We start from the raw sequence: 27,674 nt of genomic DNA on the forward strand, positions 1-27,674 counted from the left end.
AGCACGTTACCGCTAGGATAACGCATTTTTACAATAATAAAATTTCATTAGGAGTATATATATTGCAAAAGTATCGTTTTAAAAAATTGTTAATTTTTCAATTTTACTGGATATCGTCTTGATTTTCAAATATTTAGTTTTTAAACGATATTTCCATTAATTAGCCATTTACCAAAACAAAAAATAGGAATTATTTAATAAAAAAAAAAATGAATGATGCCGGGATTGAACCCGGGCCGCCGGCGTGCCAGTCGAGGACGTTACCGCTAGGACAACGCGCTCATTTAAATTCAAAAATTCATTACTGGTATATATTCAATAGATTGAATAATTTTTTCCATTGAAATTCCACAAGATGTGGTTTCCCCCTTCCGCACGTTCTACAGTCGGCTAAATTTCAGTTAAACAAATAAAAAAAAAAGCATTCAAAAGCATTGCGTGTGGCGCCCTCCCTCTCTTGGGGTGCAGTACTACGATGCCGCTGGGGTCACTCAAACCCCCAGAACTGAGCCTCTACTTTAGTCAATCCTCTTTGGGTACAGCTACAGTGCCGGACTCGTACTCATTGGAATTCGTTTCTATAGACTCTAGAGTGCGAAAATCGAAACCCGATGGGCTATTGAAATTTCCTTATTCCCCGGTTCTCGCCAGTTTTCTGAATTGAATTAAACTAACGAATTGCCAAAAAGTGTTGATACTTTTCTTAAAAGGGCTCAGGGATGCCAGGGTCTTCCATTTTCTTAATTATTCTTATATGATTGTGAATTTTACAAGAGTTCAATTGAGCGGAGTCCAAGGGATTAGCTATCGAAATTGGGTGAACAATGTTTGAATAATTATGGGGTAGAATTGAGAGCTCATAAAAATGTAGTTTAGAAAGTTAATAAGTGGGAAATGTTAATAAATGGATAAGGATTATTTAAGCCGACATGGTGCATCGAATACTGAGACGTATCGTCCTCTCGAACATATCAAACTGTGGGCCGAAATTCGTAGGGGTACTGGCACCTCTGGTGGTACCTCCTCTCCATATTTTATTCCTTTATTATTTCTGGAGAGAGTACTCGAGGGATGTGGACAAACAGTACTGCTCCTGCTCGTGTTGGGACACTGTCTTTAAGGGTGAGACAACTGAAAAGCAAAGAGATTAAAAAATTCACTTATCGAATAAAAAAAAACGATGTTGATAATAGGTTCGTACGAGTCAGGAGTGGCCTCGTACAAACACATGTACTTCAATGCTACCCCCAATACCTTGAAGATATGGGCGACAATAGTGATCGGAGTTGTGGCATTTTATGAGACAGCAAAGTACCTAGCCTGGCTAGCATTCCAACGTCGTCTTAGATTGGGAATGCTGATACTCTTCATTAGTGCCATATTCTCCCACTACTACTCCTGGTGGGTCTACATCAACTATTGGAATGATGATTTCTACTCCCAGTGGTATCACCAGATGTTCTTCTCCATTACTGAATTGGTATCGACGGTATTGGTGGTGATCCTCGCTGATAGCAAGAGTCCAGTTACAGCGAAGAAAGCTCTCGTGATCAGTGGAATTGGACTTGTCCATATTTTTGCAGGCAGTTGGGATCAGTTCGTTACTAACGTTTTGAGGGGCGAGGGCTATGCTCATCAGGTAGATCGTGGTCTCAACACAATTATAGAGCTATTTAAAGTCATGTGGGTGTATTTCAGGTAATTCGAGACCTAGGATTCATGATTCCGGATGTACTTCATGTTGTGATGCCTCTGTTCTCCCTACGGTGGCACGATGATGAGTTGCTTCCAGGTGCTGGCTTAAAAATTCGCAAAATCAAACGTGAATTGACCTGTATGATTGGCCTGATCCTTCTGGGTCTCGGGCTGTGTGCCATGCTTTGATCCAGGCAAACTAATCAAAGTGTTCTTATCAATTTCTTCAACAAACCGTCTTGTTGGGCGGATAAATTATTTTCCTATTGAAGACAATTGAATCCCAAGACTCCCGTATAGAATCGTATTTTTAGACGTGTTTTCACGAATTAATCTCCTTTATATTTGACTGTGTTACGATTAGTTATCCGTGTTACGTTTTTAAAAAATATACTTTAATTCAATTCATCGGCTTCGTAATGAGACTGTATTAAGTTTCATAAATTCTAATTTGTTTTCTCGAAACTTGGGTAATTTTAATTATATATTTTTTTTTCAGCTCATGAAAAATGACGTAGGTTTTTTAAAGATCAAAAGTATTTTCAAATAATTATGGACACATTACAAAAAGACTGTAATTCGATATTTAATCATATTTTAAAAGTTGACTGTATTTAAACCATTGTTAACCAAAAACCTATAAATTTATATGTTCCAATGTAGAAAACGGCTTAATTAATGATGTAATGGGTAGAATAGGAAGTGGCATAGTGTGATAGATCTCGATGAGACGGCATGTAGAAGAGTTTTGAGTGACAATAGAGAAAGCGTAGTCGTGTAGAGGAATCATCTAGTCATTTGGGAGAATTGTTGCTCTAGATTTTCAAAGTGCCTGAATGTGTTAAAAAAGGATTTGTATCGTTGAAAACTCATTTAATTTATTGTAACTATAAGTTATGAATCCCAGACATTAATTTTTATACAGGGACTGTTTTATACAAAATATTTCCTATCAAGTGGCGCGTTCTCTTTTAAAACCAATGATTGTAGGAGTGATCGATGGATTATTCTGATTGCTTTACTAATTAACGAGTGTATACGCTTTGGATTGTGAGTTTAAGGGCTAAGTAAATGTCAATTAATAAAATTGAAGGTATCAACGGAAATAAACAACCAAAGAATCAAAAAACCGAGTTGGAGTTTTATTTATTGGGAAATTTGTGAAAATTAATGATGAGATAGAAACAGGAGAAAATTTGATTATAAAAATCATTAAAATCGATATGTATTTGAAGTCGTGGTGAAGTGGTCGGGGGAGGGAGTAGAGAGATGTAGGATAAAGGTAGAGAAGTCGAGGTGAAGTGGAGATAGAGCGCAAGCTCGAAATCGATCCTTCATCCCCCTCCAGCATTTGATGCTGGTAAATGCATTTGGCAAATGCCCTGAGCGTACGAACCCCGGACGTCGACACCGAGGCCGGACTACCGGAGGCGGCCCAACAACAGTTCAAAATCACCACACAGCTTAGCAACATGGCGCTCGATTTTGCTGCTACTTATAAAGTACTTGTGCTTGGTGATTCTAACGTGGGCAAGACGTGCATTGTCCATAGATATTGCGATGAGCGTTACTATGACACTTATATATCGACTATTGGTGAGTCACCCTATTTCTCCATAAATCAATCGTTCACTTTTCAATTTATCATTCATTTCGCTCTTAATTGTCGGATTTTTTTTCCTGATTTTTTTTTTTTTTTTCGTCATGTTTCGTTGTCTCCAGGCATTGACTTCAAGCAGAAGATCATCAATTTAGATGGCACACCGATCAAATTGCAAATTTGGTGAGTGAAATGCACGTATGAGTGATTGGAAAATATTTGGTGTTGGAAGATGCTAAGGAAAAGTATTTTTAAACATTGAATTTTAGGGATACTGCCGGTCAGGAGCGTTTCAGAACCCTAACCACCGCCTACTACCGAGGAGCCATGGGAATCCTCCTCATGTACGATGTCACCAGTCTCGAGAGTTTCAATCATTTGTCCTACTGGCTGCGGAACATTCAAGAAGTAATTTCTACTCGTCTTACTCGTCACTGGTTTCACACCGATGCATTTGTATGAAATTATATCTTTTAGAATGCATCACCCGACGTGGTGAAAGTTCTGGCAGCTAACAAATGCGACGCGACAAATCACAGAGCCGTAGACATCGACCGAGGGCAAAAAATTGCCAGCGATTTCGACATGCCCTTTTTTGAAGTTTCTTGCAAGGAGAACATCAACATAGAGGAGGCTTTTCTCACACTCGCCAGAAGGATACGGGAGCAGAGAGGTCGAAGGGTAAAATCTATCTTTACATCAGCAATTATTTCTTTAACCATAAATAGTAATAATAATGAATTTTCCATTGTAGGCGAGTTTGTTTGAGGCATCAGAGAGAGAAGGCGCAGACAGCATCATAAAAGCGCAATCGCCTTCACAACAAGGGGATGCTTGGAGGTGCTCCTGTTAGCCAGCTACAGCTGGTGAAATTGAAAAAAAAAAAAATTCGATATACGAGGTCGAGGAACCTCCAGCAAAACAAACGCTGAAATTTTTTTTATCATTTACTAGTTGAAATGATCGTTTGTAATAATCATTTATCACAAATTGTTGGCAATTAATGTGTAGAACTGCAGCACAGGTGCATCTCAATCACTCGCCGAATTATTGATTTATAACTTGAGCAGCGAAGAAGTGAAAAAATGGAGGTATGGTGCAATAGTTGGAATAATTCACCTTTTTGCTGCTCAACTCACTAGCGAAGTGTTAAGGTAACATTGATCATGAAAATCATCAATTTACGATTGAAATTAGTATTTTTTCTTACTTTCAATGTGACTTCGCTTCTGGAGTATTCTGAGTTATGTATTAAGGAGGGCCTAATTACGCAATTATGATCAGCACAATCGATACTCGCGATATATTATATTTGAAGATGATAAGGAGTAACAAATTAAACCAAAGACTTCATCAAGCGCATTGTGATCGACGTCTTTTGAGAGATGGGAGGAGGTAAAATTAAATAGAGGACCACGAGTTTAGATTTCTGTTTCATTGGAACAGATCGGTGGAAGGGACTTAATGATAATTCAAAGCATAGACTGCCTGCTCCTATTGCTGGACGCTACGTATTATGGTGTACACTAAGTGGTAAAATAGGTTTACGGAATGATCGGTTTAAAGCGGAGTCAATTAACGCATGACTGATGCTTTATTATGTGCGATGCAATCATTTTGTGCGGTGAAGGTGTGGCGATTTTTAACATTCCATTGGAACAAAATTTATTTAATGATTTAATCATCTGTGAATTATAAAATTTAAGGATAATATGTCCCGCAATTCGAAGCAGAACAGACTTAAACTGTCGCTATTCGTCTCTCTCATTTATGCTGGCGGAAAATAAAGCCTTTATTGTGCCTATGAAAGAATGTGAAGATTTTAAGAAATAAATTGAAGGAAAAAATAAACGGCCACCACCGTTTATTACCGTTTTGTACAACTTATAATTTTCCTCCTTTCAAAAGCACTGGTCGAATTTCCGGGATAACAGACCGGGCAATGCGACACTGGAATTGCTTTTTATACGTTTATAATTGAAGAATTCAGATAGTTTTAGTCATGTGGTCTGTTTTGGTCATCAGCCAACGTCTCAACGACGAGAATCTAATGAATTATGAAAGAAGCTTTATGAAGTTATGCCTATCTCCCCACGGTTTTGAGATATAGGACATGAGAGGCGCGGGTTCGTCTTGTCTACCTTCTGAGTAGCATTCTTCAATTTAGAGCTGGCCTCTGAATTGGAAAAATCATGAATGCCCCTCCATCAACTGTACTACGCATATTTTGCGAGTATTAGCTGGAGAATCCATTGGGTGATGAAATTGTATGTATAGTAGTGCAATTGCAATTGTAAATGTACAAATTGGTGAAAAATGGGAAATGATGGAAGTGATATTGGAAGACCAAATCAATAATCAAGACCAAATTAATTCGGGAGAGAGGGGACTATTTATTTCTACTTTTATCATTTCCCTGATTCTGAATTAATGGAAATTAAAAACAGTCATTGGCAAATCCTATTTGTGGCTTTTTCCAATTTGATTAGTTGAAGGTGACGATCGAAATATTTCATATTAACTTTTCTAGTATTAAATAGTCAATAAGGCTGTAGGAGAAATTGTATAACTTGATGTTTTGAGTCATTAATAAAGACATGCACACTTTTTATCTACGTTGTCATTAATATCCCATGGTTAGTAACCATATTTTTTTTCAATCATTATTATTATTTTCCTTTCATTCAGAAGGAAAAATGATAAAAATATGTCTGTACTCACCGTGTGCGTTCCTGAATCAGTATAATCGACGTCAAAGACACCTTCAACTATGTTCACAGAGATTTATTATCTACTCGAGGGGACTAATACACATTTTATACAAAAGACTTGCTTATGATTGGAACAGACGAATGAGGGGCACTTGCTGCAGGTCGCTGTGGTCTTGAGGTCACAGCTTCTTTGAAAATGTCGAGACAGCGTTGGGGACTGTCTCCGGAAAGATCTCCTTCGAGTGCGTGTTCATTGAAAGGTAATGTTTGAATGTGTTCTAAAAAGAATTAAAGAGGCTTAGACTACTGAATAATTAATTTTCTATATTGATACACACTTCTGATCAATTCAGCTCCATTAGCTTTGTACTCCATTATCTCCTCGTCTTTTCTTTTTAATTCCTTGATCAGCATCTCCTTTTGCCGCTTAAGCTCTCCGACTGAGAGACAAAGGGGCATCGTTATCTCTTGCCACAATTGCTGGGGACTACTCTTCACGAGATTAATTTCAAATTTAAATACTCCACCCTCTACTGTTGTCTCTAATTTTATTTTCCATTTGGTCACTTGGACTGCAAGCTTAACAATGTTACTCAGTACTCCAGCCATTATTTCGTCTATATTCACGTCTTCTATGCTCAATAACGGATTTAATCTCTGTCAAAAGTAAAATTGCCACTTACTAAATCGATAAAAACTCATTAATCAATGAGGAATAATGGAATAGAGTAGAAGCCGCACCTGACACTTGTCAACAATCTCCTCCCGCGAAATATCTTCAAACCAAAGTTCAACTAAATTCGTCAACAGTATTTTCCACTTGTCGTCCATCAACTCACTTGACACCATGAAAATTTCCTTTTCCACGTGGATTTCCTGCCACATTTTTCCCTTCAAAATCCCAAAAATGGCAAATAAAGAAAATCTTGATAACAAACACTGGGGATAACCTTAAAAAATTGGAATCAGCCGACGAATTCCAATCTGAAGTGATGAAACCTCCGCAATATTTGAAAATAAAAATACGAATACTGGGAATGGTTATTGATCAACTAATATTTTTATTCCATGACGAATAATTTTTAGATATTTTGACTTGTTTTGGGTACCGGCACGAGGACGAGGATTTGGCTTGCCAGCCAAATGACAGTCGATGATCGATCCCATGACGGAGGAGGCGCCGTTGTGTTTGCCATGTCGGGTTGGTCAAGTCCAAAGAATACAGATGCCGATGACTCCTTCATTTTTTATTCAAATTTTCACACTGTCTCACTCTATCGATCTTTTGTCACAGAGGATTTAAGTTGAAAGCTTTGTCTTTGACGTGGTTTTATTTTTACACTCCTTTGATATGTGACTGTGAATAATTTCTTGGTAACTTGTCATTTATTCAGCGGACTCTGCAATCTCAGCTTGAGGCATGCCCTGCCGTTTTCATCCAAGTATTCCTCTGCCAATGGTGCTTCTCCTCTCTTGACATGACTCTCGGATGGCTTGAATTTCATATTCTTCTTGCTGTGAATATTTTTTATCATGTTCTTTGTGTAAGAGGTGAGCTTCGAGGTGACGACTGATAGCTCGTTGTATTCTGCCTTTATCCTTCGAGTGAAAATGTACTCAATGGAGGATTTTTCATTGAGCCCCGGTGGTTTACCTTTCAAAATTTCACAGGATATTCCGATATCTTTTACGAGAACTGCGTCTTCAGGCTGATGGCCTGTTCTGAAGAAAACCAGTTGCATTAATAATTTCCAGAATTTTTTCAATATTTGTAATCAACCAAAAGCGGAAAGAATTTTGAGAAAGTGTTGCTCCATACCTGTAGCACGGAAAAATGCAGCTTATGGAAGAACTACTCTCCCTCGCGCTATTAATTAATTCTGGTCTGGCCTCTCGTAATGTCAGAAGTGACCGTCTCGATTTCCCTTTCTGGTTTGAGATATCCATTTTGGATTGGACATTCGTTGACGAGGCCAGAGTCACCGGGGTACGGGTAATTGACTCTTCTCAGTCTTCTCGACAACCTCCCGATATTCATCTGTCAATAACTTCATATATTAGATTATACTAAATTTACTAGTTCCTCCGCGTAACCCCATTACACTCAAGAAAAAGGGACACATATAAAATTTACAAAGAATAAGAGCATAATTTGTACGATATTTTTAGTAAATTTCCTAGGTCATTTTTAATAGGTCGCGGTCGCCTAAATTAGATTGGCGATAGAATTATCCTAACCGACAAACTCGACATCCAAAGACTCGTAAAAAGCCATAAACTTCCAATAGCCAGATCATCAATAATTCTCTCTTCCTCCGGACATTGTGACAACAGGTGTCCATGAAGTGGTGCCATCCCCTCGGGATAGGCCAAGCCACATGTGCTTGAGTCCCCTCTCAAATAACGAGCGAACGAGAGAGAAAAACGAGAAGAAAAAAAAAACGTGTGAGCCCAAGGGCTGTCGAATGACTGACGGAGAAATCAGAAGCACAAGGAGACAAAGGTTACAAAGGATAGGTACATAGTGGATAATAAGGATTTGGTGGGGGGTGTATTGTGATTCTCATGGAAAAGTCCAATCCAATTCTATTTTCGCCGTGAACCGCGTCCGCCTCTGAGGGACATACTCTGGTGGTGGCGTGGCGGTGCTTTTTGGCTACTGGTGTTCCTCGGTTTGCCTTGACGCCTTGACGCCCTGACTCTTCAGTACACCAGGCATCACCGCGTCGACGAGATCACGGGATAACGTTCGGTTTATATCGATGTCAATCTTCTGAAGACAGCAGTATTGTTTTGTGATTAGTTTTGAAGACAGTTTGTTGAGGGTGTGATAACTCTTTGTGAAATATCGGAAGAGACATGGAAGTGATGGAGACGCATGGAGATAATGACGTCAACCTTCAAGATAATGAGGTGAAAGAGGAGGTTTTAGAGGATGGGGAGAATGATGATGATGATGAACCCAAGTATGATGAGGAGCAGGATGTTAAGGAGGAGGTGGATGTTAAAGTGGAACCTAAGGACATGGTTTTGGATGAGAATGGGGCGACCGTTGAGGAGACTTACGAGATTACCACTACAAGGCGTAAAACGACCACTACGAGGTACAAGATTCAAGAAGTAAGTCAACATCATCATCTTAGAATTTTTTCTTTAAAAGAGAACTGGATTAAAGACTGGTTGTAGGAAGGTTCGAATAGCTCAAAGTAATGGTGGGAGGGCCGATTACTTACACCAGATTTATATGTTATGAATCAATTGAACTTTGTTTTTCGATGGGATGAGTTGGCAGGGTTTAAAGCGCAATTAAGGAGAAATTAATGGGCTAGTAATTCCGAGGGTATGGAGCGTATAACTGTCAGCAGATGCACGTCTTTCTGATGAGTTATTTCGATGACTTCCTTTTGTTGGTTATGGTTTTCATTATTTTTTTTATTCGATCGTGGGATTTGAAACGTATTTAAGCTGGGATTTATGGCTTCCATTGACAATGAGAGATGACGTGGGTATTAATGAAAGGTTAATCACCGATGTTACTTATAATATGTTCGATGTGGGAGGGGAATTGGATATTTGAATGGCTATGGACTGGAATATTAATTATTCCTTCTGTTTTTCCAACGAGCCGGCACTATTCCTGAGAAATATTCGACGATATGTCGGTGTGATTCTGCGTCAATGTCAGAAACGGTTTTAGAATCTGGCAGAGGTGCACGATACCCTCATCGTCGCTTCTTCGATGCTTCTGCAAAATGTGTTACTGCACGTTCGGCAGGTGATACCGACAGCTATGGAAGTGCTTCATCATCATAGAATCTAGTCCCCTATCCATTTAGCTATTTTCATTACTCCCTTTTGTTCCTCCAAGATAACCAGAGAGCAGTTCAATGTCGAATGGATTATTTCAGACATTTACCTACTCAAAATTTAAACCTCCACAGGGATAAACTTTTTTTTTACCGACGACCACACTATGTGATTCCGTCGTTTGAGCTCTCAGGATGAAATGTTCAACTGAGCAAAACTCGGCTTTATCGTTTTATTGACGATTGACTGAGTGTTGTGTGTTTGAAAGCAGGAAAGGAGGAAAGCAGCATAAGACTGTCGAATTTGAAAATAGCATCGAGGCCGAGCCAGGGGCTTCCGTTTATTTCCAGTGATGTTCCAATCGATTCAATTTGATTCGGAGCCTCTCGAGAATAATCCAACTAGCAGAAATAAAAAAAAAAACAAAATGAAAAGGACTGGTGGTGATTTAGCAATGTGTAGAAGGGTATTGATGCAGCACTCCGGAAGGGAATGTGACGAGATGTTGGAATGGTCATTAATCCTGATGAAAGGTAGCTTTTCATCCTGGCACTTGTGATACTCACGGCCAAAGGTTATAAATTGATTTCCATTTTGACGGAAGCCTCAGGCAGGCAAGCGAAACACTTCTTGGCGCTGTTATTCATCTCGGAAATTCCTTGTCGTTAATGAATCTTGAGAGATGTGAGGCCGTTGTTGGGTTCTTTAGAGATATTTTTTAGAAGTGGCAATGTAACGTAAACAATTGCCCAACTGTCTGAATAATATCTCCAGGTTTCTCAGGCTTGTGCTGTGGGAGCACTGATTTAATATTCTAGATGTCCATTTTTTTTTGTTGAAAAATACAAAAGTGACACGCGTGGGTCGTGGACTCAACGTCAGTCATTTTAATGCACCTCCACGCGTCCAGAGGATGTTTTCTATTTTCATAAAGGTTCAAGGTCATCGGAGTGACCAAAGCAAGGGGAATTGCGCATTTCCCAGCGTCATTGATGACGTGAGTGGGTGTCGTGAGTCGCTTTACTCTTGTTTAAAATTGAAAATTTCGTTGTAATTGAAGCCTTTTTGCCTTTCCGGCAGATTAACCATTGCTCATTCGTCTGAAAATTTATTGTGCTGACAATAGAAATTTACCACTTGTTGGGCATACTGGACGCTGACTTATACTACTGAAAAAAGTGAATTTCACAAGTGGTTTTAATGATAAGTTGAAAGAATTGAGAATTGACAGAAATGATACTCGATTGTGTCAATTCTCCGGAGCCACGAAACATTGACAGCTGTGAAAGGTAGTTTGGAACAAATAGAGCAGTTGATAGCTAAGAGGGAAACGAGGGTGACTGCGGGACTGTTGCCAGGAGAAAAGCCGGCGATAATTTATAAACAGGACACTGTACTCAGTAATATCGAAGTGCTCCAGTGAGAGACAAAACGAGCGAACATCAGAGAACTAAGTCTCTCGAGTTTGCAGACATGTTCATGGCTCAAACGTGAACACTTAACGATGAACTGAGATTGACGTTCTTTTTTTCTTTTTATTAAGTAATTATTAAATAAATAAAAGTGAAAAGGAAGGCGAAGCCTTTGCCAAGTGATGGAGTAAAATGTCAGGCGTATGAGTTGATGGAAATCAGCCGGAAGTGTTGCATTGATGGGAGGCGTTGATGTTCCATGAGATATGGAGCAATAATTGTAGGAGCGGTAGGGGATGGTTGGGGAAGGTAGGGGAAGGTAGGGAAAAGACGATACATCGTCGCGACGCCGAGGCGAACGACGTTAAAATTTTACTTGATTTTCGTAACGACAAAGAGGCAGGCCAATTTGCTGCTCGGTTCGTTAATTGAGAACAGGAGGGTGCAGTTGTCTTTGATGCCTTCACTAAATGTAATATACCGAAGATGCCTGAGTTTTCCTGAGTAGATCCGGATGAAGAGGCTGGAGCCTTCCTTTTCTTTCATGGCTTGTGAGACACGACTATGACGGTGTCAGGGCATCTCAATTAGTGAGGGAAAAGCAAAGTCGGTCGATGGTTTACCGCTACGCTTCACAGTCACTGCCTAATCCCACTCTTACTGTCCAGAAATAGATAATCCACGGTGTTTGTACATTGGGACTGTATCCAATATGACGGATTTTCCACCAAGCGAGCTCCTGGAAATTGCAGTGAGACAACTCTTTCACTTGACCAATCATCATGACGGATGACGTTTCATTGGTAGACTATTGAGGCAATATATAATAATTAGTGGTGAAATAAAGCCATGATAAAGGGGTTGTTCTTCAACAAGCATTGACCGCTGTCACTTATAGGCCTTTGAAGAGAAAGTTGCTTGATCCTCTATTGCCTAACACCGCGTCACATTTTTTGTTTTGGATTTAAGTGGAAATTCAAGTAGAACGAAATAGCGGGATGGAAATACCGTGAGTGCGTAAGTGAATCCGTGTGTTAAAGTCCGACGAGAGTAACTCGATGATCGTCGGTCTTAACGTCAGCCGTAATGGCGTATGGTCGCCAATATAATGTATAACGAAGTGTCGCCAGCTGTCCCGAACCTATCGAAAGACTTTTTTTTTTACTGTCTAATGCTAATGTCCCGCATCCTCCTTTCGGATTCGAGATGGTGGCATTGTTATTGGGAATTTGGGCATGGCTTTTCCGGCTCCAGGGTTCATTAATTCTGGTAATTAGCGAGATAGGCGGGGATAAACGGAAGACACTTATTTTCACGAGAATTAATTTAACGGAAAGATTCTACTCAAACAAGACTTCTTCGACAACCTTTTCTCGATAATAGCCATCTTTTTTCCCTTTGTGTGCACGTGTCTGAATCTAGACAACCCGTGTCAATGATCTCAGTCCCGCTGAGTATAAAAACTTGAGTGTGTTTGACTGCTCTCAAAAATAAAAATATTTCAACGTTGCCGTCTCATGTATTCTGTCTTTTCAGTTATATTTTTAATACCTCGGTATTGTGGGTTGCTCCTTGTGGAGACCCACTGGGCACTCGAGTTTGTTTTCTCATGTTCTCGGCACATGTTTCTTGAGAAAAAGGATTCAATATAGATTATTGAAGTAGCAAATGTTCAAATGGAAATTCGAGTCTTCTCTTTCATACTGTCGAAATGGTGGATCCGAGGAACGCAAGCTGCCGCATAATTTTTCATTCATGGAGAAGACGTTGGTTGCCAAGAGAGGGTACCTTCTCTCTTCAGCAACAGGCAACGGGTAACCAACCGTTCCGGATATGTACAGCCCACGTCACCGTCACAGACAAGTACGACATGGAGCTTTTAACTGTCATACGGTGTCACTTTGTTCTCTTTCCCACACCCGTCCCTGGGCAATTTGCAATGTCATGACGCCTGAGTCTCTACTCCAAGGAATCAAGGAGTCATCAAACGTCGGGGACGATATCAATGCGTCTCTTTGAGATAATTTTCTTCATCAACTCGCAGAATCCAGAAGTGCACTCCGCATATGTCATGCCAACCTTGAGCGAAGACTTCAACAGGTCTTCCATCAGCTCTCTCTCCCTCTTTTTTATTTATTTTTTCTTGTATGTATTTCACAGATAGTGGAGGCCTGCTAAATGGTCTATAAATTTAACCTCGTTTGCGCCTCCACAGTTACGATCTTGCGTTAACTCTGATTTGAAGTTGCGAAGGACATGACCCACTGCGATTTTCATCTCATTGTGTGTGTGTGGACAACCAAAGGTGGAGGAAGTTTCTCTCTCTCTCTCTTTTTGTCTTAACTTTTATTATCTGAAATCATTCCTCCAATTATCTGGCGAAGGAAATTATGTGCAATTGTACTCGTTGTTGTTTGATTTTCGTTGCAGTCGTTTAATTTGAATTCCATCAAATTATGAGCAGTTGTTTGATGTTTGAATGATGTTATTACGTCGCCATCTGCAAGTTCTAAAGACCGATTGAGCTTGCAAGCACCGGGATATTGACCATCTTGAACGCCATCTGACGAGGATCTAGGGTAGTGGATTTGATTGTAAATCATTGGCTGCGTTGCGGGAGAAGAAGATGCCTGACGAGTGACGGTTGAAGCGATTGTTTTTTTTTGATTCGCGATGCCAGTCATTTAATTTGCTCAGGTAATTTGGGATTTGGAGAGAAACTTGGCTCGATGATGAATGATCCTACATGACTTCCTCTTTGCGATGAGCATAAACAATATTCATAGGAGACGACAGAATAGCCAGGAAATCGCATTACAACACGAGTTCCATTTATTTCGATTAAATTGGTATGGGATGAGCCAACAGAATATACGTTTTTGCGGGGAACTCCACACCTATCTGCTACAAATTTTATAAACGAATTGAAATATGCTTCTGGGGTACCTAAAATTTCTATTCTCCAAGAGACACGCTAAGAGACACGAATCTTTATATTTTTTAAAATTAATGCGGGGTAGACTGGTGTGAAAATGAGTGAGAGATTGAAAATGAGAATAGAGTTCAGAGTTTGAAACATGTTCAATTCATTATGATGGCAAACATTAATTAGACACAGCCAAGAAGCCGCTCACATGTGCTCTACGTTCGAAGGACAAATTGAATGCTTGGGATTATTGATGTTCACGGGTATTGAAAACAGTATAGGTCCATCCATTGGCCTCTTACATAAACGGAAGGCTCGAACGCTGCCAAATATTATTTCTGCGTTAGCAAACAAACGTTGCCACCATTCGATGCCACGGGGTAAAATTTTCCATCGCGCACGTACATTCGTCAAAAATCAAGATTAACGACCTTCCTTAAAAAAAAATCCAATAAATACGATGAAAGTGAGGTAATAACTGTCTCTGAATTTGTGAAAAATTACAATACGTCATGTTTAACTGAGGAATCACCGAGACTCCGGGGGGGACCATGAAGAATTATAATAACCGTTGGAAGTCACCAAGGAATTCTGAAACTTCCATTTTTCACTTCCATCCGTTACGGTCTACTCTTTCCCTCCTGTTTTCCTAATTATACGCTATATTTATGGTATTTCTGGAAAGTGACTAGCAGACGCTGTACCGCTGTGAGTTTCCTCTTTCCTTTCATCACCCCCTGAATCTCAGTCTGGTCCAGTCGACGCGGTGAACAGTAGCCGTTTATATTCCTTCGGGAGAACTATCTGTACCCCATCGGGAATGCTCAGTTGTTTGTGAATTCTCTTGATTGGTAATTGGCATTACGATGGCTACCACCGAGATGTACCACGATTGGGATTCTCCACGTGGAAATAAAACCGCACGGAAAACCACCAGGAAGAGCGTCAGGACCACCAGGACCCTTCGTCGCGAGATAAACTCCACGTATAGTATGGTGAGGCAGTGGATAATTTTTTTTTTTTTTCATATTATTATGAAAAGGGGTATAAGACAAGAGTGCAATGAAGGATGCAAGATTTCGGCGTATTTATAGGGTATCATAAATAATTTGTGACGAGGGTAGACTAAAATAATTCATACTCGACAATAAAAACAATCTGTGGAATTCATGGGACGCAGATTACCTTGGGAAAGCACGTGGCTAATGTATATATTCATGGGCCATCAATTGAGGAGTGAAAAGGTCTCTTGCACTTTCCTAATGTTCTATTAATCATTGGTGGGAGGCGGAAGGGCGGAAGGGGGAGGGAGTTACAATTGAAGATAATTTGCCTGTGCGTTTAAAGTTGTTTTGATGACATTACCGGCATCTCTGGGTGTGCATGGCCCTCCATCGTCATGTTCATATCTCACTGCAGTGGCTCTAATTATACTCCTATTTCCCTGTATTTCTGGAAACACAGAGTGCAGACGCGCACACTGTAGGCGGCTCTGCACTTGTCTCGTAGTGGCATTTTATCCTAGTACTGTGACTGGATCCTCAGTCTGGTCTGGCCCATTCGTCTGTGCACTTAAACAGCTTTTAATATCTCGGATTGGTTGATTTTAATCGGGGCATTGAGTACGAGGCAGTCGCCTCCGGTGCTGATTGGAAGAGTAATCAGTGATACTGCTCTGATAAGTGTGATTGTGATTTACTTGGATATCAGTTTGGTGTTATTAGTTGGTTAATTCGATCGAGTGATCATGGCGACAACGGAGGTCTTCCAGGATTGGGAGAAGCCTTTTGAGACTGTCACACAGACAACGAGGAAAACTACTAGGAAGACAACGACTACAACCAGGAGCAGCCGGCGGGAAATCACGTCACCACCGCTCGACGATGGGGTGAGATGGTGTGGATTTAGCTTTAGCTCTTGTATAGGTCCTTTTCAATTGAAACTTTTCCCCTCTAGATTAGACTCTTTTCGGCTTGGATTCAGTGGATTGTTCTCTCAAACAAGTCGTACCCCTCAGCCGTGAAGAGTTAGCTTCTTTGCTCTCTTTGTTTCAAAAGTATCCCATCTTCTACGAATCCTGATTAATAAGAAGCGAGCTTCTTTGTCTTGTAGTATTCTTTGTCTCCGGATGATTACAGCCATCATCAAGTCATTTGAGAAACGTTAGGAGTGCTGCCAGGCCTCCAAGGTCGGACAATCTGACAGAAAGATCTGAGAAATCTCATGAAGACTTGAGATTTAAATAAATGCTTGAGAAGTTGTTTTGTTTATGCCTGATATTGGCCAAGAAAGTTGACATTTTATTGGCCCCTCCACTTCATCACATACCATCCTCATTCTTTGGTTTCCATTGTGTCTGTATATTCGCTTTTAATGAAGAAGCATTGATATGAGTCACGGTGAAAGGGCGATTGCCATGGATGGCTAATCACGTGACTTATCAACAAGCTGGAAATATTGGAGCTGGTCGGTTGCCTCTTCTGCATGGAGACGTTAATATTTGTTTTGTTAGTTGATGACGTTTATCTTTAGAGATAAAGAGGGATTCGCGCGTGGAGTTTTCAAGGTCTTCAGATGGATTATTTCGGGGAGTTCTTATTGAAAGAGCACATTTTGTCAATTAGGACAAGTAACAAGTGGGAGAAGTTCAGCGATAATGACATCATCACTCGAGATATTCAATAATGACATCAGCGTAACTATTAAGCATTCGAGATATGGTTGCTTCCACCTTTTGTGGAATAATTTGGATTCATATTAGTTTGAGGATTGATGAAAGGGTGGCGGATTTTTTTTAAAGATTTTTTGCAAATCAATGATTGGTGAATTGGGTGATTGAGGTGATGTTGACAAGTGAGTGGTGGTCGGTGAAAGTCGATGGCATCTTCATTGGTGTAGTCCCACAAAGTCCAGTGGGTACAATGCAGGCACCATTCACTCACTCATTTGCCGTAACCTCGTCCAAGTTCCAGTGCGATTGTTGGATTAGTCCCGCGGTTGTACTCGTTCCAGTGGCATCATTCGTCTGACTTCTACGGTTTTCCCGGTGATTACACACTACGAGTTTATTCTTCACAGTTCTTCTCTGAAATTTTTCGGTAAGACCACCCTTCTCAATTTATTTATTCAATTACAGCCTGGGCACTTGATTTAAGAAGAATCAATGCACCCAAATAGTCTGTTGCCAAGTGGTAAAGTAGGATAAGTGATTTTTTTTAAACTCCCATTTTCAGTCAATTTCTCGAAATTGAGGGACAATAATATTTAACATTTATCCTAGTTTATCGATTCGATAGTGAATTGTTGGAGTTGGATTGTATCGCACGTGCTTTTGCGATAGGTTTGCCCAGTTTGGCTTGACTCTGGTGGACTCTGTAAACGTTGACCGGAAAATAAAAATAGAATCATGTACACGAGAAAGATACGTGATTACTACGCTCGTGAATATTTCGCCGGGTGTCGGTACTTTGGCACCTTCTCGTGCTTTTAGTTTTACTGTTGTGTATTACTGAGTATATGGGATACGTCAGTTTCATTCATGTTGTCCAAGTCCACTCACCCATTTAAATTCCAATTAAATTGTCGGATTTATTTTGTTTACCGTGCACCGATATTTTTCATTTTTTTCGCCAAATTCTCAAATGCCTGTACTCAGAAATTTCGACTTCTATTTAAAACTCAATTCGGTATAGGACAAATAACGGGCTATTTTTAGATCGGTATACGCGTGAATTTTCTATTTCGGGGCACAACAAAGTGTCAATTCACATTTCCTGATTTTTTTTTTGCTCGAGAGAATTTTTACTTGAGAACGGGACGAGCATCGCGCCGGAACATGCAACGCTACGATTCACCCATTAAACTCCAAACCAACGGGTTTAGAGAATAAAATTCATATAACATGAATATTCTGTAATGAGAATTTCATTTTTTTTTTTCACTTCCTTCCGTATGAAAGTAATTGAAAGGAGCAAGAGTATAACTGCTCATTACTCGTTTATCATTGTGATTTGAAGGGAAAAATAAATGGAAACAAAAAGATGGGAAATGCACACGTGGTATCTAATATGCAGATCGGGTGAAATATGCGAATTGAGATGAGTATCGCTGGTGCAATCCAGACAAGGCAGTTATTGTTTCCTGAGGACCAGTTGCAGAGAACAATGGCTTTGGGAACTTAGAAAAAGGCGATGGTTGATTTAGGTGCAGAAGTGAAAGCAAGACAAGGCGATAGGGTCTGTTAGGTTTAGATTGTAACAGGGCCGAAGAATTCCTCGATCGTTCAGATAAATCGTGTTGACATTTACCATGAGTTCAGGTCTCTCTCGATCGAGTTCACTAGTACTTACTGGGAAATGGTTTTGCGCGTTATTTTTCCATTGAGCTGATTATGGATGTTGAGGAATGGAATGGAATGGAATTTCTTTAGAAAATTTACTTGTTACCGTTGGGATAATTTGATACATCTTCTCAGAAATTCTCCTATTTTTTTTTTTACTGATCATTGAGGCTCTCGCAGTGGCATTACTTCCTTGTAATTTCGCGAGGCTGAGCTGAAATATCTCGTCGATGATTGATACCACTTCTGTTTCATCTCTCCAAGCATTACCAATGACAGCTCCATCATTGCCGAGGGAAATTGCGCGTCGAGTGGATTGAAACGTCGTGATAATGCAGGAAGCCAGTATATCAATTTTCGCATTACATAAAAATATAGGGAGCACCATGTGACGTAGATTAATCATGAGATTACTAAAGAATCCGTGTCTTCACGTGCCTGTCTGCCAACTATTTTGGCCAGTTTCAACATGTACCTATAACGTGAACGCTTGTTCAACTAGTCAAAAAAATAAACATCATCTTTCACGTTTTTCACCTGCAACTATTGTTAGAAATGATTTCTTCTCCATTTTGCTCCCATTTCTCCGAATATTATTAACATTGGCCTCTTCTTCTGGGAAAATTCCCTCGACTATTCGTGAATTCTTTGAAAATAAAAACCTGTCGGCGTGTTTTTCCAATTGCTCGAACCGAGGTGAAACTGTCTCCCATTGTTTCAACTATTTTTTATGTATTTTTAAGGTGGTGGGGAATAAGAGCGAGCGAGTAAGAGACTCGTTAGAAACTGCGTAAAGTTCCCTGCAGTGAGCATGACAATGACCCAGAAACTATTCCATCTTAGGAATCTCAGGGAAAATTCATTTATCGCGTACTTTCCTTTCCCTGGCACATCACATTCTACACTAGTACCCGTAAATTAATTATCCCTCAATCACCGCTGATGAGAATATTTTATTTTTTGGTTTGTTCTGATCTTAATTCAACCGTGAGATAGAATGAAAAATTTGAATGATAAATTTCATTGAAATTGGTGAGCGATGAAGAGGTAACAAGAGGTAAAAAGGGAAAGTCCATATGATATTTGATGATCGGCTGATAGAGTAAAGAGGATTGTCACTAAGATAATGACTAATAGAAGGGAGGGAATGAATAGAAATGAATCGTTGGAATAAGGTGCAGCAGTCATCATCAATACGGGCCTAGGTCACGGGCGTGAGATGAGTGGTTGGTTGTTGGTGTTGTTGGTGTTGTCGGGGAGTTGGGGCTCTGGGTTGGGATGCGGTGATGTTAGTTCACGGGAAGGCCAGTGGCCGCGCTGGTGCTCACTATTAATAATCGAGGCACGAACGATGTCCAAGTATAGACCTTTGGGCGGATGCCAGACCCGATGCCAGACCCGAGGAGGCTTCAGCTATTTTCTGAAACCCCCCTGTCCGCCCGAGCGGTGGAAAAAGCCCCCAGTCGAGCGCCACTACAGGCAGGCAGGTCCTGGGGGATCAGAGTCACTAGATTTTGGAGGGGTGCTCTGGACTTGGATCTTGTCAATGACCTTGAGCTCTTCAGGGGAGATTGTAAAATGTTATTTGACAATAAATTTTGCCCTTATTACCTGGAAAAGTCCAACAACTCTTTGGTTGAACGAGACGTGCAACTTCCTGGCACCTTCTATTGACACCTCCTATTCATAATTTCGTAGATCATCAATTCAATAGAATACTTTGTTGCGCTCATGCATAATGGCAATGAGGCAGTTGACATGTATGCATAACCCAGTATAACGGCAGGGGATTGGGATTTGTCAGGCAGCTGTAGGCACTCGGATGTAAATGCTCGGGCGGTAGGTGTACCGGTGGTGAGGGCCAGCGATGATAGATTTAGGCGACACGACAGGTCACGGTGAAGCTCCTCTTGCTATTCTCCCCCCGTCAAATACTTGGCGCGTAATCGCGCTTGCTCGAGGACGTCTCCCTCTCTCCCTTTCTCCCACTTCATATCAAACTTACCCTCATAATTCATATAATTACTACGTGAGGTCAAATTAATCATCACTGGCTCCACTATTCTCATGTTATTTTATAATGACTAATTAGTCACTCGATCCGAGCAATTTCTCGCAAGGTCGTACAAGCGATTAACAAATTAAACAATTAATTTATTACAAGTATAAATTTATTTTTTTTTCACGAATATGTATGAGGATGAGGCTGTCCCTGATATATTGGCAAATTTTATATTTACATGATTCATTTATTTAATGAATTTATTTCAATCCAACTTGGAAACTCGCCGGTAATTCAAACTTCGCGCCCCGCCTGAGTAAACGTCAATATCTGCGCAGCGCTCCTGCGCAAACATTCTCCATAAACCGTTCGTTCTAACTCGGGCATTTTCCCAAAAATTTCTAATATCAGAGAAAATTGGACTAAAAAATAAAATAAAAAAAATAAAGATAAAGTAATGGTTGAGTGAAGGTGTGGTACGTAATGAGGAGATTCTCGAGTGTCTTGAATCTGATTGTTTTGAAGTGAAGTTAGTCGGAAGCGGTTGTAGTGATGTAGTCGTACTGAATCAGTACTGAAAGGGCGCTGTCGCTGTATATGTGTAGTGTGTCTGCAGGTCAGTCGAATCGAAACGTGCGTCTGTGAAGAAGTACCTGAAGTGGGTGAGGTTTGCTCCATTTGTTATTTCCCTTTCGTAAATAAAATTAAATCCAGATTGAGAAAATAAATTGAGGGTTGGGCGCCAAGGTAACTGAGAGAATAAATGAGTGATTCAATGTGTCCAATTGATCGTGAGTTTATGCAATGAGTTGTTGCTGTGGGGACTCACGGATATGATTTTCTACTATGTACTGCCAATTTGGCAAGTCGACTTGTCAATGAAAATCGATACGGTGGTGAACGGGGTCAGAGGGCATCAGCCGGCTCTGACTGTAGCGTTTTGTCTCTCGAGCATTAAATTGACGAGTCGTACCTTCGGTTAGTCATTGTCATTTGTCAGTGGACGAGGCTTGTCCTCACCTTTCCCACCAGTCGTTATCTATAGTGCTTCGAGTATTTCATAGGGCTTGATAAGGTTTAATAAGGTAAAGAGGGCTCGAGGGGCATTGCAGGGCCTGATGTCGATTTGCCGGAAGGCCTCAGGGAATTTATTGTGAGGGGGGGAGGGGTTTCGGGGGATGGAGATAGAGATAGATTTTCAGTGGATGAATATACTGATGAAGGGATTTGTTTGCAGACATCGGCGTCTCATAAAAAAAGCACCATGACGACGGCTGCCAAGCTTTATGGCAAGGACTTGAGTGATTATGATGATGTGGATGTTGATGAGCTGCTCTCCCAGCTCACTCCCGAGGAAATCAATATGTTAGCCAAAGAAGTTGATCCAGATGTAAGTTGATGGGAATTGCGAGGGGGGGTTATTAATTATTGTACAATCAAATTAAATGGATTAATGAAACATGGTTGGTTTAATAGGACAGTTTTATGCCACCTTCGCAACGTTGTAGCTACGAGTGTGACAAGAGCCCAACGGGTCCCCTCAATCGTAAAAAACTCATCGAGCATATAAACAAACAGGCATTAGAAACACCAGATATTCCAGAACTGAAGCCATACGTACCTGGTGTTGTAAGAGGAAAGAAAGTAAGTGTCTTGTTATTTTTTCACTGAGAATCAAGACTAAGGTATTCAAATAATAATGGATTTGCAGTGGATCCCACCGTCTCAAGACAACATCAAGGAAAAACAGGCTGATGAACAAATTGCCATTGACCTTGGGGAAGAGTACGAACAGGCTCTCTCCTCGGCTACTCAAGATGAAATAATCGATTTGGCAGCCATTCTTGGCTTTCATTCGATGATGAATCAAGATCAGTATCATGCATCGCTGCTCAATACTGGACAGCCAGTTGGTCTTGGGTGGGATGGAATCACTAAAGCCAGCCAACCTAAAGTATTTCCCATGGATCCACCTAATGACACAGACGTCGATGCTTCGATCAAGCAAGTTCGTGAAGATGATCGCGATCTTGTTGATCTCAATTTGAACAACATTAAGGTGAGAGTTTTTTAATTGACCAGTGATTTCTTCAAGAGAGCATAACTCTATTTTTTTTCTATTAATTTCAGAACATCTCCGAAGAGAAGTTCATTCAACTGTTCGAGGCACTGGAGGGTAATACACATTTGGAAGCACTTAGTTTAACAAACGTCGGTTTAACTGATAGAACCGCCATGAGACTGGCTGAGGCAATGGAGAAAAATTCAACTCTTAGAGTACTCAAGTATGCAGATTCAATCGATAGCATTATTATTCAAGGATTTTTCCCCTCTATAAAAATTAAAGACTGACCAATGTATTTTTCTTGTGTTCATAGTGTGGAAACAAATTTCATTAGCCCTACAGTGATGGTGAGACTCATTCGAGCTCTACTCAACACTAAATCCATCGAGGAATTCCGTTGTTCAAATCAGGTACGTCATGAAAACAAATCAATTCTCCATCTTCCATCTTCCGGTTTATACCGTATACTTTGATTTTTCACCCAAGATGTATTTTTATCTTTACGATAGAGATCGCAGGTGCTGGGTAATAAAATTGAGATGGAAATAACACACTTGGTTGAACAGAATCCCACCCTTTTGCGATTGGGTCTCCATCTCGAGTTTAATGATGCCAGACATCGCGTTGCAGCTCATCTGCAGCGTAATATCGACAGGAGTGAGTATTTAAAGTCCTCCTTTCACGTAATGATTGAGTTATTTGGAATACTATACTCATACTATTTCCAAAAAAATGAAAAATTATCATTGAACATTCTCACGAATTAGGAAAAATTACTTTTACGTTGAACAACGAGACTGTGACAGCCCAGGCTTAATAACGCTTTAATTTTTCCAATTTATTGATCCTCAGGAAGCCAGTACGTAGATTACGTGGAATACAAGTACTGAATTTCCGCGAATCGCTTCGTAGTCTATTCTAGAGCTTTAGCCAATCCATCATTCATTCAATATCATCCGCTATTATTTATTCACTCGCTTTACAATTTTTTTTTACTTCCGACAGCTGCACTGAGGTAATTATTATCACCCTGCATCGATTTCTTACCTCCGCATGACTCAATATTTACATTCCGCCTCGCTGAATTCATTGGAGAATTAAAACGATATATTAGATAAATAGACCTGCTGTTCTTTATTGATCGCTCGAAAAATTTTTCATTCACCTCGGGCAGAATTGAATTTTCGTTGGATATTAATGATTGATTTTAATACTCTGAGTGGATTTAATGGCGGAATTGCCACCTCTCGATATAAATTTATATTTTTCAATGTAATTTAATATTGATTGGTGGATAGTCTGCCGTTTAGAAGCATTGGCACGTGCGAAGATAATTGCAATTGGCGCTGGTCCTGGAGGTTTCTCCGTTCTTGCAGCGGAAACCCCCATTACGCCTCAAACTGCTTAATTGTCCTTTTTATAACCGCTCACCAGTGAGTATTCTCATTATCAGGTGTCTGTCAGTTTCTAACGGTTCCTTTTCGTGCACTAATTTCTAGATTTAATTAAATAATAATAAAATGAGATGAGTCGAATTTCTATTCGTGAAGTTTTCATTACTGTTTTCGTTCATAATCTTCTCGTTTTTTTTTTTTTTGCTACTCACTCGGCTTTTTATTGGCAATTAATACGCAACATGACAAATTGACTACGCGAGAATGTTCTTCTCGTTTCGACCCAAATGGAGAGACTTGATTGAGACTTGGTGATGGTACAATATTTACACGATTATTTCCCCAACAGTACGGAAAGATCTAACGTTGCGGCTACAGTTCCGATTCTTTAACATGAATCACAGGAAACCCGCCCTTATTCAGTGAAAGGTATCTAAATGTTGATCCGTAACTCTGAATTTGGTGTTGATTTTTTAAATAACATAAATATTAATTGACACTAACCCCCGCGTTTGAGAATGTTAATTTATGAAATTGCTGTGACCGTGGTAATTGCAAGTTTTTTTTTCAAAATGTGGAATAATTGTTCCACGATTTTCCATTAAAATTTTTACTAGTGGATGAATGGAAAGTGCAATTTGGGTGGATGAAAATGTGGAAACTGCTGTTGACTCATTTTCAGTGGTGGATTTCGTTGTACAATCTATCTCGTACCGTTTCCCATCAGGCGTCATGAAGAGGTGACGCATTAATTTACACGCAACCCGACTAACACCCACCATTACTTCCACTCCCGAGAGATTCCCAACGTACCTACGTCTAATCATATGACTGCATCCTGATGTACCGTAGATGTTAACTGAGTGACAAATTCACATAACACGGTTTTGGTTTTCACCGTTTCTCACGTATAACAAAATGTCAATGTGATTTTTTCAAGCCATTCAATTTCTGTTTGAACAATCAATGATTGTTTAATGTAAACTATTAAATAAATCAAATAAATCTCTAAATACTCTAAAAGTGTTAAAATTTTTGGTAAATACGATGGAAAGGTGAACTGTGAATTTGTAATGATGGAATTTAAAGAGCATTATAATACTAATTCGATTGCCATGGCCAGTGATTTGATTTTTTTGTGCCTTATTCTCTCCACTGGAGATTTTTACTCATGGTAATATAATTTGTGTTGCAGTACGGCAGTCCCGACTCGGGGTGGCAACATCTTAATTTGGCATTTGACATTTCTCCAGGTAAGAAATCTTTGTAACCACATATCAATTTTACGAGTTATGGAACGAGTGAAACGACTAAAATTGAATTGATGCATTCATTTTCATTATTTCATGAATTTTTTAATTCTCAATTGACATTGCAGGCTTCTCCTACAATTTTCAAACATCAATTATCACCTCATCATCTTCCAAATGTATCAATTCATTCCTAATGATTCATACAAGAATATCCAAGTAAACAAAATTTTTACATAAAGTAGAAAAAGTCCTTGAATATTCTAAGATGGATCGATTCCTCGATATATCCATTCCCAACTAATCGACCTATGAAGAGAGGCTGTCGAGGAAAAATAGCGCAAATTGTAGATAAATATTATTACGACAATTCACAATGGCAATTCAGTAAATAACGTGAATTGTTCCTTCCGGCCGACTACTTGTCGATACATCCTTCATATTCATCAGAGAATCATGGTTTTCGTTTTATTGATATTTCATTCATGTTTTTTTTTATTCCACTTTTTCATTTCGTTTTCATTGCGTTTTTACGTCTGTTTGTTTTTCCTCCTTTATCGGTACGGAGTGGAATTTTTTTTTCATGACGGTTGAATACACTCGATTAGTCATATCGAATAGAATTGCCCACGGGCGTGAATTTATACGGCTATCGGGAAGTTGGTTAAGAATTGAAATCTGCTCGCATCGAAAAACAATTTCATTCCATTTTCGTGATTTATTTGGCTGTGTTTATTCGTCTGAATTCAGTGGTTCGTGTGTCTCATAGGAATTTATGAAATTTCCGAATTTTCAGAAAGGTGAATTATATTTTTGATTTGTTATTTTTCGTTAAGCAGCCTATGGTAGAAGCAATAAATTAGAGGATTCAACGTTTTCGTAGTGGACTAGACGGAAGAGAGAAATTTTTCCTCGCATCCTCATATAATACATCCTCAAATCATATTTTATCCATCCAAGAAGCTTGAGAGAAGAAATTCTTGCAACCAAAAATTCCTCGTTATTTCCTCTTGTCAGGCATTCCCAGCATACGCCGAATAATTCCGATACCTTCCTCGCTCGCTTTCCCTCGTTTACTTTAGCCGAATAAAAATCAGTGAAATTTTATCGATTCACAGATCGTCAGCTTTGAACAAGAAAGATATCTCGCAACTCCATAATGATTTGGGCTAGGAAGTGACGATTGAACGTTGGAATCATGTGGACCATTCTAAATGGATCACGAGGAAATCTCAGGCCCATTAAAACGTATCAATTCACATCGAAAATACAGGAATTTCCAGCGGAACAATTTATCGAATAATGCCATTGAATTATTCGCCGAGTTTTCAGAGCTTTAATATTTTCACAGGCTTTGCTTCATCCGCAACTTTAAATTTTAACGAATTATTTTATAATTGACAATACCACTTGGTGACAATTTTTCAACGATCAAAGAGGCTTACTTAGAATATTAATGGATTTTATTTGCAAATTATCGGCTGAATGGAAAAAAATAATCATTTGACCGTACACTATTCATCAAATCCAGTCGATTCACTATTGAACTTTTTTTCGATCCTTCACTGACCTCTCGTGAATGTGGGAAACACATCCATCATGATGAGGACTGATACTGGGCTGACAGCGATAGGCTCACCATAAAAAAAAAAACAGAAGAAAAACGGTCACATATTTTTTAATGTTTTTTTTTTCTTCTTTCGAAAGAGAAAATTGATTTAAGTAGAATGACTTGACGATAGCTTTATACTGACTGTTCGAGCTTTTTGAAATATTGCACCAAGTTTAAAGATATTTTTATCACCAGTGTTTTATGTTGAGACCTCCACAATTGTAGAATCGTTGGGTTTTTTTTGTACACTTGAGTCGTTTTCTATTGACAGCTCTTGAAACTCACTGTTTGTCTAATTGTTTGGACTCGAAATGATTAAAATGATAAAAAAAAAAAGATGAGAGAAGATAATGTTGACGATAGGCATTTTCATCGTTTGGAAAAGGCCAACCCCACGAGATCATCTGCCTAATTTTATTTACGTTTACAGTTACAATAATGATTATAATATATTTAACCACTAAATATTATAATTAATATTCGAATGAATAAATTTTAAATGAATTATTTTAGCATCTCATACGAATGATAAATCTGTACATATTGTCTTAAAGTTGTCGACTTGATTGGGAATAAGAAAAGCAATAATGAAAAATGAGTTTATTATTGTTTTAGTGGCACTGCATTGTCGTATTGTTGTTAGAGAGATGATACATAGGACATGAGTCGAGTGACGGATGTTAGGTGAATGAGGTAATTTGGTAGAGTGACTGGTCTAAATTTCTTTCAACTTGTGGTTTTATAGAGGTTCGATGAATTCTGATGAATTGAGTAGAGATTGCTGTGTGTGAAAATGGAAGATATGGAGTAACATTTCGCTCGGAAAGGAGTTATTGATAAAACTCTGTTGTTTTTTGTTCG

At 39.5% G+C, this 27,674-nt stretch overlaps 4 protein-coding genes across 16 annotated transcripts; 3 read left to right on the top strand and 1 right to left on the bottom strand.

The window, feature by feature from the left end:
• Positions 1 to 549: 549 nt before the first annotated feature.
• Positions 550 to 2,808, top strand: LOC105265894 (uncharacterized). Its single transcript, XM_011303688.1, has 3 exons — positions 550 to 1,122; positions 1,194 to 1,639; positions 1,699 to 2,808. Exons 1-3 carry the CDS (start codon positions 930 to 932, stop codon positions 1,882 to 1,884), a joined length of 825 nt encoding a protein of 274 aa, XP_011301990.1. The 5' UTR covers positions 550 to 929; the 3' UTR covers positions 1,885 to 2,808.
• Positions 2,809 to 3,098: 290 nt separating this feature from the next.
• On the top strand, positions 3,099 to 5,904 carry RabX4 (RAS oncogene family member RabX4). The gene is made up of 5 exons (XM_011303689.1): positions 3,099 to 3,291; positions 3,418 to 3,478; positions 3,565 to 3,703; positions 3,773 to 3,976; positions 4,050 to 5,904. The coding sequence occupies exons 1-5, from the start codon at positions 3,168 to 3,170 to the stop codon at positions 4,146 to 4,148; spliced, it is 627 nt and encodes a 208-aa protein (XP_011301991.1). The 5' UTR covers positions 3,099 to 3,167; the 3' UTR covers positions 4,149 to 5,904.
• Positions 5,905 to 6,020: 116 nt separating this feature from the next.
• Positions 6,021 to 8,030, bottom strand: LOC105265896 (non-homologous end-joining factor 1). 2 transcript variants are annotated; one of them, XM_011303692.1, is made up of 5 exons: positions 7,826 to 8,030; positions 6,748 to 7,728; positions 6,534 to 6,663; positions 6,345 to 6,446; positions 6,021 to 6,284 (listed from the first exon to the last, which is right to left on the bottom strand). In XM_011303692.1, the coding sequence occupies exons 2-5, from the start codon at positions 6,889 to 6,891 to the stop codon at positions 6,112 to 6,114; spliced, it is 549 nt and encodes a 182-aa protein (XP_011301994.1). In that variant the 5' UTR covers positions 6,892 to 7,728; positions 7,826 to 8,030; the 3' UTR covers positions 6,021 to 6,111. The 2 variants fall into 2 exon arrangements, with proteins under 2 accessions (XP_011301994.1, XP_011301993.1); XM_011303691.1 differs by having other exon boundaries at positions 6,027 to 6,284; positions 6,345 to 6,663; positions 7,826 to 8,029.
• A 658-nt stretch (positions 8,031 to 8,688) lies between these two features.
• tmod (tropomodulin) lies at positions 8,689 to 27,346 on the top strand. Of its 12 annotated transcripts, none has more exons than XM_011303696.1 (10): positions 8,689 to 9,126; positions 21,730 to 21,882; positions 21,969 to 22,136; positions 22,204 to 22,551; positions 22,623 to 22,777; positions 22,871 to 22,967; positions 23,067 to 23,214; positions 23,410 to 23,990; positions 25,147 to 25,204; positions 26,320 to 27,346. In XM_011303696.1, the coding sequence occupies exons 1-8, from the start codon at positions 8,866 to 8,868 to the stop codon at positions 23,445 to 23,447; spliced, it is 1,368 nt and encodes a 455-aa protein (XP_011301998.1). In that variant the 5' UTR covers positions 8,689 to 8,865; the 3' UTR covers positions 23,448 to 23,990; positions 25,147 to 25,204; positions 26,320 to 27,346. The 12 variants fall into 12 exon arrangements, with proteins under 12 accessions (XP_011301998.1, XP_011301995.1, XP_011301997.1 ...); XM_011303693.1 differs by lacking the exon at positions 23,410 to 23,990 and adding an exon at positions 24,301 to 24,380; XM_011303695.1 differs by lacking the exons at positions 25,147 to 25,204; positions 26,320 to 27,346 and adding an exon at positions 24,301 to 24,380 and having other exon boundaries at positions 23,410 to 23,572; positions 23,856 to 23,990.
• Positions 27,347 to 27,674: the final 328 nt, after the last annotated feature.

Source organism: Fopius arisanus, unplaced genomic scaffold (genome assembly GCF_000806365.1).
Source record: "Fopius arisanus strain USDA-PBARC FA_bdor unplaced genomic scaffold, ASM80636v1 scaffold00033, whole genome shotgun sequence".
Taxonomy (NCBI): Eukaryota; Metazoa; Arthropoda; class Insecta; order Hymenoptera; family Braconidae; genus Fopius; species Fopius arisanus.

Coding starts and splice junctions, on each gene's coding strand:
- LOC105265894 (XM_011303688.1), top strand. CDS start 930: ATGGTGCATCGAATACTGAGACGTATCGTCCTCTCGAACATATCAAAC. Junction 1,123..1,193: donor TTGGGACACTGTCTTTAAGG/GTGAGACAACTG, acceptor TGTTGATAATAG/GTTCGTACGAGTCAGGAGTG. Junction 1,640..1,698: donor GCGAGGGCTATGCTCATCAG/GTAGATCGTGGT, acceptor GGTGTATTTCAG/GTAATTCGAGACCTAGGATT.
- RabX4 (XM_011303689.1), top strand. CDS start 3,168: ATGGCGCTCGATTTTGCTGCTACTTATAAAGTACTTGTGCTTGGTGAT. Junction 3,479..3,564: donor CCGATCAAATTGCAAATTTG/GTGAGTGAAATG, acceptor ATTGAATTTTAG/GGATACTGCCGGTCAGGAGC. Junction 3,704..3,772: donor GGCTGCGGAACATTCAAGAA/GTAATTTCTACT, acceptor TATATCTTTTAG/AATGCATCACCCGACGTGGT.
- LOC105265896 (XM_011303691.1), bottom strand. CDS start 6,891: ATGTGGCAGGAAATCCACGTGGAAAAGGAAATTTTCATGGTGTCAAGT. Junction 6,664..6,747: donor AGATTGTTGACAAGTGTCAG/GTGCGGCTTCTA, acceptor TACTTTTGACAG/AGATTAAATCCGTTATTGAG. Junction 6,285..6,344: donor TGGAGCTGAATTGATCAGAA/GTGTGTATCAAT, acceptor AATTCTTTTTAG/AACACATTCAAACATTACCT.
- tmod (XM_011303693.1), top strand. CDS start 8,866: ATGGAAGTGATGGAGACGCATGGAGATAATGACGTCAACCTTCAAGAT. Junction 9,127..21,729: donor CGAGGTACAAGATTCAAGAA/GTAAGTCAACAT, acceptor ATTTGTTTGCAG/ACATCGGCGTCTCATAAAAA. Junction 22,137..22,203: donor GTGTTGTAAGAGGAAAGAAA/GTAAGTGTCTTG, acceptor ATGGATTTGCAG/TGGATCCCACCGTCTCAAGA.